Source organism: Populus euphratica, unplaced genomic scaffold (assembly GCF_000495115.2).
Source record: "Populus euphratica unplaced genomic scaffold, PopEup_1.0 scaffold20.1, whole genome shotgun sequence".
Taxonomy (NCBI): Eukaryota; Viridiplantae; Streptophyta; class Magnoliopsida; order Malpighiales; family Salicaceae; genus Populus; species Populus euphratica.
Window position 1 is genome coordinate 2,521,009 of NW_011499854.1, and position 16,874 is coordinate 2,537,882.

Sequence of the window (16,874 nt, forward strand, 5' to 3'; positions counted from 1 at the left end):
GTAGATGCAAAAAAACTCAAGCCAAATTAACAAAAGGGTGTTCTGTTTGTGCAGAGAGCCTTGAGAATATTTAAAGATATGCTAATTTTTTTTAAAAAATTATATTAATATTTTAAAATCATTAAAGAATACATTAAAAATATCAATTCAATATCTTTTTAAAATATTAGAAATAAAAATTACTGCCATCCTAAACATTTCAATTGATATGGTGGCCCGTCTATTGATAGAAACAAAAGATTGCACTTTTACATTATTGCCGTGAAGAATATGAGCCTCTGATGGATTTTGATATCACTACTAATTAATTAGTTTTTACGTAGACTGGTGCCCGCACTATATATTGTATTATATTTTTAATAAAATATTTATACGTTGCAAGCGTATTTTTTAAAAATAATTTAATAATTCAGGTTATAGTTTGTATTAACTAAATGAGCTGATTACATATATATATAAAAGGCAATGATAGCAAATGAAAAAAAATACATATATAAAAAAAGTGATTGTAATAACATGGGGAAAAAACCTTTATTCAAAAGCAAAGAATTTTTTATTTATTTATTTGGTTATATTTCATGAATTTTTTTATTAAAATTAATTTATAATAAAAATTGATACATATATAAAATTTATTGAATAAAGTAAAAGAAAAAAACTATGCAAGGCTCCATATATTAAAAATATAATAAAAATAAATATTTAATCTATAAAAAATATTTACAATAAATCCTATAAGCTCTTCAAAAATTAAATGCACCCAATATAATTAAAAATAATTGCTATTTAAAAATGATTAAAACCAAAAAATAACAAAGAAGAGGTATTAATTAAAAAAATAAATTTAAAAATTATTTAAAAAACATATAAAAAAGATATTAAAAAAATAAAAAAAATAATTTTCTCTTTCTAACCTGAAATCTATCGACCTCCTCTCTCTCCTTTATTAAAAAAAAAGTTAAAAAAAGGAGAGAAATAAAGTTTAAAATCAAGATTTAGTTTTTAAAAATTATAGAACCAATCACCTAATAGCTAAAATTATAGAAATAAAAATAAATTTTTTAAAAATATCTCAAAGTCGCCATTTATGTTACTTGTGTTTTTCATTTCATTTTTTTTTTCCAATTCAACCATTTTTTTTAAAAAAACATGGAATTAGATTCAAATGTGGACACCCAATCATACAAAAATAAATAAATTAAGAATTAAAATAAATAACCTTTAAAAGTACATTACTATACTCGATAATGAATAATAAAAAATAAAAAATAAAAATTGCTAAAACATTTTACCTGCAAACTTTAGTTTTTGTTAATACCCTGTCCTAAATGCATCTCGCAGTTACAAAAACTTTTTTTTTGACCCTCTCAAGCTAAATTAACTGAGAAAAAAAAAAGATGAAAAAAAATTGCAAATTTTGCAGACATCAGACAGGTGCACTTTTGGTACTGTGGCCGGCCCAATCAGAGAAGAACAAAAGATTCCACTTTTACATTATTGCCCTGTAGACCTTGGCCTTCGATGGCTTCAATATTACCTAGCAATATTGTAGATTGAAAAACAAATTTGTGAGAATTTATTTTTTTATTTTTAAATTAATTATTTTAGTGTTATTTTAATTATTAAAATCCAAATAATGTTTTATAGTAGAATATTTTTATAAATTTTATAAAGTGAATGTAGAGAATTAAGGTAGGAGACAAAAAAAACTTTTACTTTTTCAATAATGAAATCTTTTTTTAATTTTATACGAGTTATGTTTTTTTTATATATTATCAGAAAAAAAATATTATTTTTTTTAGTAAATTCTTTAATAAATTAAATCAGGTCCATTCATAATGCACAACGAAAGCCTAGCCGAATAACCAACAAATATATTACTATTTAATGCCATGATCCTAAATGCATTTCTCAGTTGACCCATGACAGATGGAAAAGCAGATTGTTATCATCGGAGCAGGAGCAAGTGGCCTTGTTGCCTGTAAGTACGTTCTCAACATTGGACTCAACCCGATTGTGTTTGAAGCTGAAGATAGAATTGGAGGAGTTTGGTCACATACTTTGGAGTCAACCAGACTGCAAAACACCAAAGAAATTTTCCAGTTTTCTGATTTTCCATGGCCTCCCTCGATAATAGACACGTATCCTACTCACACTCAGGTGATGGAGTACTTTGAATCTTATGCACAACATTTCAACCTCTTTCCTTGCATCAAGTTCAATTCCAAGGTCATCGGCATAGACTATGTTGGGGTGTCTGATGAAGAGATGGAGTCATGGGCTCTTTGGGGTGGGACAGGCAAGCCCTTTGGCACCGAAGCGAAATGGCATGTCAAAGTTCAAGACACAAAAAATGGCAGCATACAAGTAAGTTCATTTTTTCAAGAAGTCAATTAATATATATATCCATGTTGTTATGGACTGTGGTTGTGGCTATTTTTTCATAATAACTAATGAATTATGTTGGCCAGGTGTTTCATACAGAATTTGTTGTTCTTTGCGTTGGACAATTCAGTGGCCTTCCAAATATTCCAGAGTTCCTTCCAAATAAAGGGCCTGAAGTGTTCAAGGGCAAGGTGATGCATTCAGAGGACTTCTCAGCCTTGAACAATTCGACTGCAGCAGAGTTGATCAAAACAAAGAGAGTTACAATAGTTGGTTCTTATAAAACTGCAGCTGACATAGCAGCAGAATGTGCCAACGCAAATGGTAAGAAAACTTTCTGTTAAGGCGAATGTTCCTACTTGAACTCTTTTATCAGCTTAATGAAAAGACTTGCGTGTCTCGAGTGATTCCTTTAAGAAGCGGCAAGGTCTATGCTATGTTCGAAAAAGCCACTTCATTTTAGTTAAATCTGTGGATGGAATGCTTCATTAAAATCTGCGTTGTCGTCATTTGAAGCTTACTCTGCCTTTCTATAATCTATGATTTAGGAGTCAAGTACCCCTGCACTATGATTCAAAGGAATGCTCACTGGTTTTTGCCTAGTGACAAATTGAGTGGACTTCTACTTGGTTTCTTGTACTTCAATCGATTCTCGGAATTCTTGGTTCATAAGCCTGGTGAAACATTTCTATTAAGTTTTGTGGCCACCATGCTTTCACCCTTGGTAACTTCTATTTCACTCTCCCAATTGCTTTTGTTCATGAATGTTATATATGTGTGAGTTGCTCTGAATTATTATGCCAATATCTTGCTTTTAACTTTTTAGAGATGGGGAATTTCAAAACTCATTGAGACCTACCTTAGATGGAATCTTCCACTGAAGAAGTACGGAATGTTACCAAAAATTAGCTTTCTTGAAGATGTGTCTGCCTGTCAGATTGCAATGCTGCCTGACAAATTCTACGACAGAGTTGAAGAAGGAAGCATCATTATCAAGAATTCCCAAATCTTAAGCTTCTGCGAAGAAGGTCTAATCATAGATGGAGAAGATCAGCCAATAGAAACAGATGTTGTGATTTTTGCTACAGGATTCAAGGGTGATGAAAAACTGAGAAACGTTTTTGAGTCTCCTGTTTTCCAAAACAACATAATGGGGTCACCGACCTCTACAGTTTCCCTCTATAGGTCTTTTGTTAACTTCTTATTTCTTGCCATCTATCTTTCTATACGTTCTTTAAGTTTTTCTATGAATGCATCCTGCTTGATATTTCATGGTTAGTACTAAAAAAAATCTCTTTTGCATTCCCCTCAGACAGATAATTCATCCTCGAATTCCTCGATTGGCTATCATAGGATACAATGAGAATTTCTCAAATTTGGGTCGCTCAGAAATCAAAAGTGTATGGCTATCACAATTCCTTGATGGCAACCTTGAATTGCCAAGTATAAGAGACATGGAAAAGGAAGCAAACATGTGGGCAGATCACATCAAAAAAGTTACAGGCCGCTACTTTAGGAGAGCTTGTATTAGCAACTCAAGCATATGGTACATTGACCAACTTTGCAAGGACATGGGATGCAATCCCAGAAGAAAGAAGGGATTTCTAGTAGACTTGTTTATACCATATGCTCCAACAGATTATGCCGGTCTCACTAGTAAGTGAGGTTGTTCGATGTTTGTGAAAACTCCATCACAAGTTGAAACTATGTAATTTTATATGCTGGCTCCTGCAAGCTGCTCAAAGCAGAATAACTAGTTCAGGGCAATGATATTCTCTGGGTGGCAAAATAGTAATGGATTTATATTTCCAGTTTATAATTAGCCTTCTGCTTAAAATTAACCAGGAGTCGTGGACATGACTGTTATAATTGATATGTTTCCTAAGCCGAAGCAACATTTTCTTCCGTATTTCGTGACCTTTGTTAAGGCATATACCAGATGAAGATGTATTTGTATTAGAACTTCTCCCCCATTATATAGTTTTTGGTTTTTCTCTGAAACTTATCAGATTTGATCAAGCAGCATAGCAGACCAAGAAATTTTCACATTTCAGCGTAAATATGCATATTTCAATGTCACGGGGGTTTCCTTTTAGGCCATGGTGTTATATTACTTAACGGATACCAATGTAGCACCACTTTTGTAGTAAAAGATAAATGAGAGGACCGCAACGGTTGTTAGGTGATAGGACTGGGCTGCGTACCATCAAAACCAAAAAAGATGTGAACTTCTTAAAGACGAGGCCACAAGAAAATAAAGATAGATAAACTGAAAATACAAGACAAAGCTGCCTCATACCATATATTATGAGACTTCCTGCATAGTTTACCACCATGGCTACAATCATCAAACCTTTTTTGCCAAAATTTCCTTTTCAAAAACAGACACTACCCTTGAACTCTCAATGGATTTCTTGCAAACCAATCTCAGATTCAGTGACTTCTTTGCCAGTTTCACACTTCAGACAACAAGGACAATTTGCAGCTTCTGTTGCTTTCAATCCCTCTGGAAATTTCGACCTTCCTATATATGATGGAGAAGAGGGTAATAATCTCATTTTAATACTAGTCTTGAGTCATTTCTGGTTATAGTTATGCGTCCTTCAATTAAAATATTGCTATAGAATTGGTGTCTTGTAGTACTTGCGCAGTCTTAACAAGCATCCCATTTGAAGACATTATCAAGAAGAAGAGCGAAATATAAGGCTATTTTCTGAATTTAGCTGTTTTTCTTCGGAAGTTTTGAGACATGTTCTCGCTTAGGCCTTGTAGCTTCTAGGCGTTAATTTTGATGTGAAGCAGATGAGACCTACATTCTTGGAGAAATTATTGTTTTAGATATCAAGACCCCAGACCAAATTTCACCTTTTTCTGCTATCTTCAGTTAAACTTTATTAAATTGCCTAATTAGGCAGTCAGTAATGTCCATGATTGGTGATTTGTTCAAGATAGTTGAGTTTGAACAGTGCTGTACATAATATTCCATTAGTTATTGAACTTTTCAGTTTGCATTAGCTGTGGTCTAGTAAATTCTGTTTGAATTGTTTTTGGTATTCAATTCTGTTTAGTTTAATCTGTACTGATTGACAGATTCAACTGAAGTTAAACCACCTCCAATGCCCCCAACCGAAGGCAGATTCGAGATTGTAATCGATAATGATATAGTTCGCCGTCTTGACTTGTCCCCGTTTCACAAAGTCACAGGCTTTGTTTCACCCTCGCGAGGTAAGCACCATATAATCAAAGCTTAAACTCTTGTATCTGGGACTAGTTATATGCCATGTAGCCTTAATAAGGTCTTCTTGGCAACCTTTTTGTAGTGGAGCCGAAAGAGTTTCTTGAGCGTACAATTGGATTTACTATTAATTACACGAGAGAAGATCCGATGGATCCTCGAGAACTATCAGAGTTCCCTGATATAAGACTCTGGTTTTTGAGGCTTGATGCTGCTTATCCTTGGTTACCTGTCTTGTTGGACTGGCGAGCGGGAGAACTGGCTCGTTATGCAGCAATGTTAGTCCCTCACCAGGTAATAGTTAATGGATGAGAGTACTGCATATGATTTAAGCAGCTAATAGAGCATGATGGGAAGGCCTGACTTCTGAATTTTCTACTGGCAGGTGAATATGAAATTGGGAGTGGTTTTTAATCCTGAGGCACTGGAATTGTTTGTCATGAAGAAAGTTTTCGTCGTGTACTTTTGGTTGCAGCAGCAGAATGTTCCAAAGCCTAGACTCAAGACTAGTGACATGGCTAGGATGCTTGGATTTGGGATAGGAAATGAACTCTTTGACTTGATTGATCAACATTCTCCGGCTTCATAATTATGGAAAAACTTTGTTGTCAGGTTCATCCAAGATTTCAGACAGGCTTAAAGTTCCCCTTGCGATGACCAATTGGTGTCACTTGGGATCTTAGAAGAGCTGCAATCCACAAAAGGAAATCGACGGAGCCTGAGGGAGACAGAACCTCAAATTGCATTCTTGCCGTGGAGCTGCACAGAAAGGGGTCCCTAAAGTCCCAACAGAGCAAAATAATGATATCAAGTATTATGCACACCTCTATTTTGCTGTTCAATGTGCCTTTACTAGTAAAATTATATTAGATTTCTGAGTCCATATATGAGGTGTGATATGCATTTTGAAATCTTCCCAGAAAGTAACCTGAAACGATAATGGCTTAAGTCACCAAATTACAGTATGTGCAAGATGTTTGCGGCAGTAACCTGCTAATGCTGTGAAGCTCTCGCTTTAAGAAATAATTTGGCTTCACTCTTCTGTTAACTATATCTCCTTCCTCCTCTATAATCTGCATGAATCTGGCTGAAAAAACGAAAATTCAAATGGAAAACGATTCCAACGTGGTTCAACCCTGGATAATGCCCACGGTTGTGTCCCAGCAGTCCCGTTTCTCTGTCTATATATATATATATATATATTGCCTGCACTCTTTAATAAAATATTGTTTTGCACCCATTCATTTTCATATATTTTGTTTTAATTTTTGGCTATTTATTTAATATATTTTTATAAGGGTTTTTTTTTTAATGCCTATTCAATCAAACATATAATTAATATATTCAATCAAACATATTATTTTGTTAGTAAAATGTTTAATTAAAAAATAATAAGGGTATAAACAACACATAATTGAATTATTTTACCATCATAAACTTTTAAATTAGAGCTATGATAAGGATTGTTCTATTTTGGATACAATTTTCTAGTTTTTTCTTCTAGTTTTACTTCTCAATAAAAAACATTCATTATAATTCTTAAATTAAGTTCTATTTTGGATACAATTTTCTAGTTTTACTTCTCAATAAAAAAACATTCATTATAATTCTTAAATTATGTTTTGCAAAACTAATTTTTAATTGGTTCATACAAAAATAATAAAAACTAAATATATTAATCTTGGTGAATTAATTTTTTTTCTTATTTTCTCTATACTATGTTTTTTTTTTCATATTGACACAGGATTACAGACCCATCTCACCGTATGATTAGCAAATATGAATCTTTTATTATAACATTTCTTGTGAATTAATATCATTTTACTATTATAGTGTAATCTTTCTATGTTTTATTAAATGAAATCCCATTATCGGGTTAATATATATATATATATATATATACACACACACACCAAATAGAATATAAAATCAGGAAAAATGAGCGTGAATATATAAAATTAGTTGTAACAAACTTATATATATGTTGCGAATGTTGCGGATATGCTTAATTATATCATGGTTTTTGTCGTAGTTTAGAAATATAAAGATGTTATTTATATTCAGTTATATATATATATATATATATTATTAACCTTTTTTAAAGGGTTTGGATTAATTTTAAAATTCATTTGGTATTAACTAAAAAAATTACACTTTATTTTTTTCAAAAAAAGAAAAAAAGAAAAAATAGAATATAAAATCAGGAAAAATGAGTGTGAATATATAAAATTAGTTGTAACCAACTTGTAAACACGTGAAACGTTGCAAGTGGATTTAATATTTCAAATTATTTCTTAATAAAAGAGCATACCAATGTTGCGAATGTGCTTAATTATATCATGGTTTTTGTTGTAGTTTAGAAATGTAAAGATGTTATTTATATTTAATTAAATAAATTTAAAAAAATATATAAATCGATAAAGAGTGAAAGAGTTATTAATTCTAAATAATATTATTTTTATAAAATTAAAAAACAGATGGGTATGTAAATATTGTATGTAAATATTTAATAATGACCTTTCATTTTAATTTATATTTTTTTTATCTTAAAGGTTATTTTTTCTTCACTAGGAAAAAGTAATTTTATTTTAAAAATAAATGATACCAATAAAAAAATTTTATACCATGTATAAAATAAAAAATGAAAATATATATTACAATAGGCTATTTGAAACATGAAAAATACAAAATAAGTGGAAAAAAAATACTATTTAAAAAAAAGAGTCAACAAAACAATTTAAAAGGTGAGAGAGATAGGGTATTAATTCAATTGAAATAAGAAAAATTATTTAAAATAAAAAATTCATAAAAATAAAGGGAAGGTATTAACTAAAAAAATTACACTTTATTTTTTTTTTAAGAAAAAGAAAAGAAAAGGAGAGAGATCAAGTGTTGTTCAACTTGAAAGGTCACGCCCAAGCACTCGATCAATTACACCAACCTAGGCGTGCTTGGACATGAAACTATACATTTGGGCAAATAGGTTTTATTTTTAAAAAGTTAAAAATAAACGATGTTTTGTTTGATGTTTCCTATTTATACGGTCTGAAACTCATTGAAAAGGCTTTTAGCTCAAAAATCTCACTTTCAACCAATCTTTTAATAGTCAGATATCTAAGAAATACCTTAAAAATCATAATAAAATTATTTATGATATTAAAATAGCAAAAAAAATTATTTAAAAATCACAAAAACAACCTAAAACCATAAAAATTTTATAATGGTCAATCTACTTTTCCAAATAATATAAAAGCCAAAAACAAAACTTCTTTCATCAAATCTAACCTTATGATATCACTCTAAATTATTTTAGATGTTAAAATTGTGATAATCAATAACTTTATCTTTCTTTAGCTATTTTTCAGTAATTTTTTTTCTCCTTTCTTAAATTTACCCACTAAAAAATTAGCAAAATGAAAAGTTTGGTAAATTTGGAATTAGAAATGTATTATACCTATGTTTTATATTTTAGTTCTTGTTATTTTAATTTGGTATTTCTTACATAATTTCAAATTCAATCTTATCTAATTCAGCTATAAAGGGACTAAACAGAAAAAAAAAATGATATAGAAATTGAAAAAAAAAAAAGGTGCTTAAACAGTGAAACTCTATATATTACAATAGGCTATTTGAAACATTAAAAATACAAAATAACTGGAAAGAAAATACTATTTAAAAAAAGTCAACAAAACAATTTAAAAGGTGAGAGAGATAGGGTATTAATTCAATTGAAATAAGAAAAATTATTTAAAATAAAAAATTCATAAAAATAAAGGGAAGGTATTAACTAAAAAAATTACACTTTATTTTTTTCAAAAAAAGAAAAAAAGAAAGAGAGATCAAGTGTTGTTCAACTTGAAAGGTCATGCCCAAGCACTCGACCAACTACACCAACCTAGGTGTGCTTGGACATGAAACTATACATTTGAGCTTAATCTTTTTTACTACAATAATGGGCAAATAGGTTTTAATTTTAAAAAATTAAAAATAAACGATGTTTTGTTTGATGTTTCCTATTTATACGGTCTGAAACTCATAGAAAAGTTGGGTTTTCAACTTTTAGCTCAAAAATCTCACTTTCAACCAATCTTTACATTCAAATATCTAAGAAATACCTTAAAAATCATAATAAAATTATTTATAATATTAAAATAGCAAAAAAAATTATTTAAAAATCACAAAAACAACCTAAAACCATAAAAACTCTATAACAGTCAATTTATTTTTCCAGACAATAGAAAAACCAAAAACAAAACTTCTTTCATCGAATCTAACCTTTTGATATCACTCTAAATTATTTTAGATGTTAGAATTATGATAATCAATGACTTTATCTTTCTTTAGCTATTTTTAGTGATTGTTTTTCTCCTCTCTTAAATTTACCAACTAAAAAATTAGAAAAATGAAAAGTTTGGTAAATTTGGGATTAGAAATGTATGTTTTATATTTTAGTTCTTGTTATTTTAATTTGGTATTTCTTACATAATTTCAAATTAATCTTATCTAATTAGGCTATAAAGGGACTAAACAGAAAGAAAAAAAAAAGGTGCTTAAACGGTGAAACACCATAAGAAAATCCAATTCTTTTAGTAAAGAGAGTAATTTTTTTATTGGGATTTGGGACATAAAATATATATGGTATGCATCCTTTGGAAACCATATGGCCTGGCAAGAATGTAGTTAGGGTCTGTCTCTTAGCAAGAGCCCATAACTTTATTATGGAAAAGGCCAGTCATGGGCTTTTGATTTGAATGTTGAAACCCTTGTCTTTGGTTTCAGAGAAAGTTTCTCCATTGTTATGGAAAAGGCCACTCATGGGATTTTTTTTAAAATATTTTAAATAAAGTTACACATCAAATATAGTAATGTTTTGCATAGTTATATTTTACAACCTCGACGTGTCTATATATATTATCACCGTAATATTCAACTCTCTTTTTTTAACTTAAAAATTACTTTCTTAATAATAAAAGTCGAAAAATTTATATAAATGAAATGTATTTGTTTAAATATTTTGTGTAGAATTTATATTTGTTATCTTATATCAAAAACATAATAATAAAACGTAACCAAATGCTTTAAATATTTATAAACATTACATACAATTATTAGAACGTATCCTTTCATCTTCCTGCATGATCGCTCGCCCTTCTTGCTAAAAATGAATTCTTAAATTGAAATGAACAATTTCAAATCAGCCGAGTCGGTAGGGGAAATATCATTCAATTATGTCCAAAATTATTCCAACTGATAATTTATTCGTTACTAGCTAGAGATTGTTCCTCTGGGGATGCCGGTCGTGCCATTTTTATTTTTATTTTATTTTTATCATTTTTTCCCATCAATGACAGGATATGTTGCTGCATAATAATACCATGCATGACAATCTTATCAGACGCTAAACTCTATATAACACCTAAACCTACATCCAATTAAAAAAAAAATATATCTTGCACTAAAGTAAAACTACATAGATTCCTTTCTTTTATGATAAATCTAAAAAAAAAAATCTAAAGTAATATCAATTTAATACATACAAAAAAATATTTTTTAAAAAATTTTAACCTCTGCATACAAAGTACAAAAACTCCTAATCTCGTAATCTCTTCACAAGTATAAAGAACTCATTATTATTAAATGTACATAGAAAAGCGGTGTAACTTGAATTTCATGAGATTTTATTTTTTTATTTTTATTGTTTATTGTTTAAATATGCTAATATTAAAAATGAATTAAAAAAATATTATTTTAATAAATTTTTGAATAAAAAATACTGTTACTGTAATCTTAAACATTTTCAGTCAGTTGAAGAATATAAAATGAGTTGCGTTTGTGAACAAAATAATTCCACCCTTGACTTAAGTAGCTGGATGAGTGGGTTATTAAATTAAAAAAAAAAGAAAAAAAACTAGAAGAGCTGGTGAGACGGTGCAAAGAGCCACCACATTGACTCCAAAAAAAAGGTTAAACTGTCATGTACATCAAGTGAAGTCATGTCTGTCAAAGACATGCATACATGGCATTTTATAGACGGCTTCAAGTCTAATCTAATGGCCGGTGAATTTGATGGCAAATCTTGACGAACCATCCTAACCCTATTGAATGAATTGATCACGAGCAGCCACTGCTGGCGGGCCTCATGCCCATGTGAAGGTGTTAGCACAAGAACATGCATGTGAGGGTTTTCACACGTCGATCGGCATGGGAAGGCATGCATAGAGCTGAACAAAGGGATGTGTATTAACCCTTGGTAAGGTTTTGAATTTACCTTTTTTAATAATTATAAATTTACATTTTTTCAATATTATTAACAGATTATTAACTTTAAAATTTATAAAATTAATTAAAATACACATAAACTAATGATACTTTGAAGATACAACAGGATGAATTTATATCTGTGTTGTCAAACATATATATGGACGGAAAGATTTGTTTGCCTTGCATGCATATATACTTTGTGAGACAGGTTAACAAAAAATTCAACGTCTGTGCCTAATGGAATTTTGTTTACTTGTGTCTGAGAAGATGGGTTCCTCCTCTAGCGTTGACGACCATGTTCATGTTGTAAAGGATGTGGGGACGCATAATATGTTTCATGCATCTCTCGTCGTGGGATTTTCTTTTAATAAAGTGTGCAAGACCTAGAGAGTAGAGACAGCTGATAGTGCAATTGTACTCCGGCGAAGAAAATTAATTCTCAGTTATGTGTTTTCGATATGTGTGCCAATTATACAAAATTATTGTGGCTGCAAATCAGTTAATCACTTAATTAATTAAATCTAAAAAAGTGGCTAAGATGATATTTCCTTTTATATTTAGAGATTATAGCTCCTTTGGGATATCTCAGTCTGCTTTTTGAATTATATTTGTGGGGTAACTACTACTCTATCACAGAGGCTCCCTTTGGGATTATCTTTATTTTTAGTCAAATTAAACCTTTAGCTACTTCGAATTTAAAATGAATTGAGTCCTATCCAACTCATGCTCACTAAGTAACATGTGTTTCCGCGCGCGCGCACATATATTGTGTGTGTGTGTTTTAAATGGGTCAGTTTGGCCAAAAACTACATAATTAGTTTATTTGACAAGATGTCAATATTTAAGGGATTATATTTGAAATTTATCCAACATTATTTTTTTTTAGAAATAATGAGCATATGAAACACATATAAATTAGTGCAAACTAGTTATGTGACTCATGCTTACCATCATTTAAAAGAGGTTATATAAATAAAATAAAAGAGAAGAGCATTAATCTAAATATAAATATATTTTTAATAAATTAGTGCAAACTAGTTATGTGACTTATGCTTACCATCATTTAAAAAAGGTTATATAAATAAAATAAAAGAGATGAGCATTAATCTAAATATAAATATATTTAAAAAAAAATATAAAAAGAAGCATTAATTAAAAACAAATTAGGAATAAAAAAGATTAGATATTGTTCAGTCTGGCAAGTCAAGTCAATCCACTTGGCCTATTTCATTAGAGCCCACTTATGGGCTTGCCTTTGTAAGCTTTCAAGATGGAGCTTTTTTTTTGTTATACGCGATGACATGTTATCTGATCTTACCCAAATTTTAACCAAGTGATGCCTGAAAATTCAGGGCTTATAGTTATTTTCACTCAAAAATATGTTTTTCAATTTATTTTTAACCCAAAATATCTATAAGACACTTTAAGTATCGTGATAAACCTATTTATTGGCTAAAACATTATCCCAAAAATCAAAATTAACTTGAAATTAAAAATCTACTTGAGCTCATAATTTTTTTCATGTACTTTAAAAGTAAAAAAACACTAATATAAACTCCATTTGTCAAAAGAAATAATTTAACATAAATATCATTTATTTTGGTGGCCTAAATTGGTATCAACAATGTGTTTCTCTCCAGCGACCTCCCCCCCATCTCTCAATTAGAGATTAAAAAATAATAAAAATAAATTTTTATATTAAAATTAAATTTAAAAAATATTGAGGCATCAAAATTATATAATTTGTGCTATTTTTTAAGTTTGAGGACCAAAGTGCATCTTTCTTGAAACTTATAGCACACCATTCATGTTTAACATCTTTTTCATTTAGGTATCTGTTCTTTCAATCCCATCATTTTATAAGAAATTAAAATTAATTTGTCTTCAATTAGGACTAAATCATTGAGAAAAAAAGTTTGAGGACTAAATTATAAAAATAAATTTTTTTGCATAGTCCATCCATAATAATATATGAGAGGGATGAACAATGAGATCATGCATAATGAAAAACTCATGTCTTTAAGTTTTATACTCAATGGTGGTTATGATTCGATGAACATATTGTAACTTTTAAACAACTACTAATTAGAAGAGGTATACAAAATATATTTATAATATTTGATATGTTTAAATTATTTTGATGTGGAAAAATACATCTAAAATTAGATTTTCATTTTTTTTAGAACAAGTAACACATTAATACAACTGTTAGTTGATAGCTTATTATGCATTCACCAACTTCCAAACAATTGTTAATTAAAAAAGACACATGTAATGCATCTATTAACCTATCACATTAATTTTTTTTTGTTTTTTATGATATTTTATTGCTCATGTCAATAAAAAAGTATCTTAATATAATTTTTTAATCATCCTATAACAATTATGTGTCATAGATAAGTTGATTAACGAGTGGGACAAGCCACGAGGTCATGGGTCCAAAAGACACTAGTAATATTTTTTAAAATTGATAATGTGTTGTCTATTTTTTTCCAAAAAAATTAATACAAAAAAAAAAATACAGCCATGCGAGCTAGCCTGCCTTTTAGTCCCGTGCGTTTCGCTTGCTACTAGAGGTTCATGCACTGGCCAAGTCTTTTCCAGTCATTTTCTTCTCTTTTTATTTATTTTTTTCCTTTTTTTTCTTTGGTTTCTTTTTTTTTTTACACTAAAAAAAATTACCAAATTCACATACTTTCTAGACTTGACATGGTTTCTAAATACTATTACAAATTTTTATTTAAATTTTGATATTTTGTTTCTCGATTATTATGCAATTGATGTAAAAATAATATATAATACTAATAATAAATTATTCTTGAAGATTTGATTGAGATTGGTTTTTTATTATTAAAATTTATAAATAGATTTTAAACATGATTTTATCATATTTATATTCTTTTTTAGCTTTTGATTATATAAAATATAAACATATTATTTTGAGATTATTTGTTAACATTCTTTAATAATCATGAAAACATTGTGTTGGTTAATATAAATAAAAGATACATTGATAGAAATATTTAACTTGATGAAAAAAAATGACTGTATTTTCTAGTTTAATAATAATGACATGAGATATGTTAATAGAAAAATCTATCTTGATGAAAAATAACTTAAAACAACTGTCTTTTCAAGTTTAATGATAATAACATAGTTTTCAGAACTTCATATTTTTTTAACTTTTATAAAAATTTAGGTCCCTCTACAACATTACAATATAATATATACATACAAACTAGTAATATCTAATATAGTTGCTTTTTTGTTGATACGAGACAAATTAATACATATCAATATTAGTGTTTTTTGAACAAAAATAATATACAAATAAAATAACACAAATGCAAATATGAATCACGAGTGACTTATTGTATGCGTCGAAGACATATTTTCATACACTAACCTTCTCGAATGATGCAATAATTTTGTTTGGTCATTTTATTTGCAGTTATACAAGTAAATTTTGCGACAAAGTTGGTATATAAGCAAATAACTACGAGAGGCTAATTGTTCTCTCTGTTGCCCTGCCATCATTTTCAAGGATGCAGGTGCATCAATAAAAGCAGTTGAACCTGACAAAGTTAATAAAAATTCTCCAGATTTTATGGATATAATTAGAAGTGGTTATAAATTCGGGCCATCCTAAAGTCCACAGGACTCTTAATTATTCAAGTCAACTTCATCATACATATGAGCATTGTCTCTGAATTTGAAAACATTTCATTGAAGATTCAGGAGAAAATCGTGTAACAAAACAAATTAAAGACCGGAAAATTAATAGCATGTAAAAACAATCACACAAGTTTTTGTGGAAGACGTGCTTTCAAGGAATTATTTGCCTCTGGTGCCCATTTACTGCTACACCGGCATGTTCTTTGCATAGAGGTTGGTATCAATGGAACACCGCCCCTTCATTTTCCAAGAGCTAGGGACACCTCGAGTTAAAGGAATTTTAAGCAGATCTTGACCTTAGGGACCCGAAGTATAATCATTCAGATTCAGAGACATGGATCTGCAAGCACACTCAAGCATACTGGTCAACAATATCTGCGAAATTGCAAAACATAAAATACTAGCTAGCTATGCCGCCAGGAAAATTAATTTTATTTTGGATTTAATTAGTAAAAAATTAATTTTGAAAGCCTAATTTAAAATTAATTGAGAATATTTGAATTTTAAGAGACCAAATTTAATTTTTATTAAGTTAATTAATTGAAATCAGGGCCAAGTTGCAAGAAAATTAAAGTTTTGAAGTCAATTAAAAGTTAATTGATAAAATTAGCAAACAAGGAGCAATCTGCAAAAGGCACTAAATTATAGGGGTTTCATTGACAAAAAACCAGGGGTGAGATTGAAGAACTTGAAAGTTTAATGGTCTATTAGGAGTGAAAATGCATACATTCAAGATCAAGGATCAAATTGCAAAAAGCGCGTAAATCCGGGGATGAAGTTGAAGTTTCATAGGAACCTAATTGCATTAAATCAAAAGTTTAGGATTAATTAGGGGTTCAATTGAAACAAATTAAAAGAACACAGACTAAATTAGAAATCATTTAAAACTCATTTGTTTAACCTAAAACGACGGTATTTTTGCATTAAAGAGAAAAAAAATAAAGACCAGGCGGTGCATCGCCTAATCACTGTTTATCATCTTCCTCGTAAACGTTGCTCAGGTAGCAGTTTTGTATGTGCATTTAATACCTCGTATATCCCCAAAAATTGACAACATATACACCAAAATGATCACTTATAATCCCTCTATCCCTGATTATAGTCTGTCTAGGCCTACTAACATGAAAACAACTCCGCTAACTGGCCTAAAGTAGCTAACTCGAGCAGCCTTGGCCTATCAAATTTAGCAGTTCAAGGTATATGTTTTGAACCAATGGTTTGGATTTTTCCAATCAAATTAAGGGCTAAAATTTTTTTCTCGGTGAAGACAAGATTTTCCTCTTCCACCACCTATAAATAAAGGTGGATTTCATGGCCT

General features: G+C 29.7%; 2 protein-coding genes across 2 annotated transcripts; both read left to right on the forward strand.

The window, feature by feature from the left end:
• Positions 1–1,872: 1,872 nt before the first annotated feature.
• On the forward strand, positions 1,873–4,344 carry LOC105122693 (probable flavin-containing monooxygenase 1). Its single transcript, XM_011021952.1, has 5 exons — positions 1,873–2,367; positions 2,472–2,709; positions 2,934–3,109; positions 3,212–3,570; positions 3,698–4,344. The coding sequence occupies exons 1-5, from the start codon at positions 1,930–1,932 to the stop codon at positions 4,047–4,049; spliced, it is 1,563 nt and encodes a 520-aa protein (XP_011020254.1). The 5' UTR covers positions 1,873–1,929; the 3' UTR covers positions 4,050–4,344.
• Positions 4,345–4,611: 267 nt separating this feature from the next.
• On the forward strand, positions 4,612–6,525 carry CRR6 (chlororespiratory reduction 6). The gene is made up of 4 exons (XM_011021953.1): positions 4,612–4,930; positions 5,476–5,610; positions 5,706–5,914; positions 6,006–6,525. The coding sequence occupies exons 1-4, from the start codon at positions 4,720–4,722 to the stop codon at positions 6,207–6,209; spliced, it is 759 nt and encodes a 252-aa protein (XP_011020255.1). The 5' UTR covers positions 4,612–4,719; the 3' UTR covers positions 6,210–6,525.
• The last annotated feature ends 10,349 nt before the right edge of the window (positions 6,526–16,874 follow it).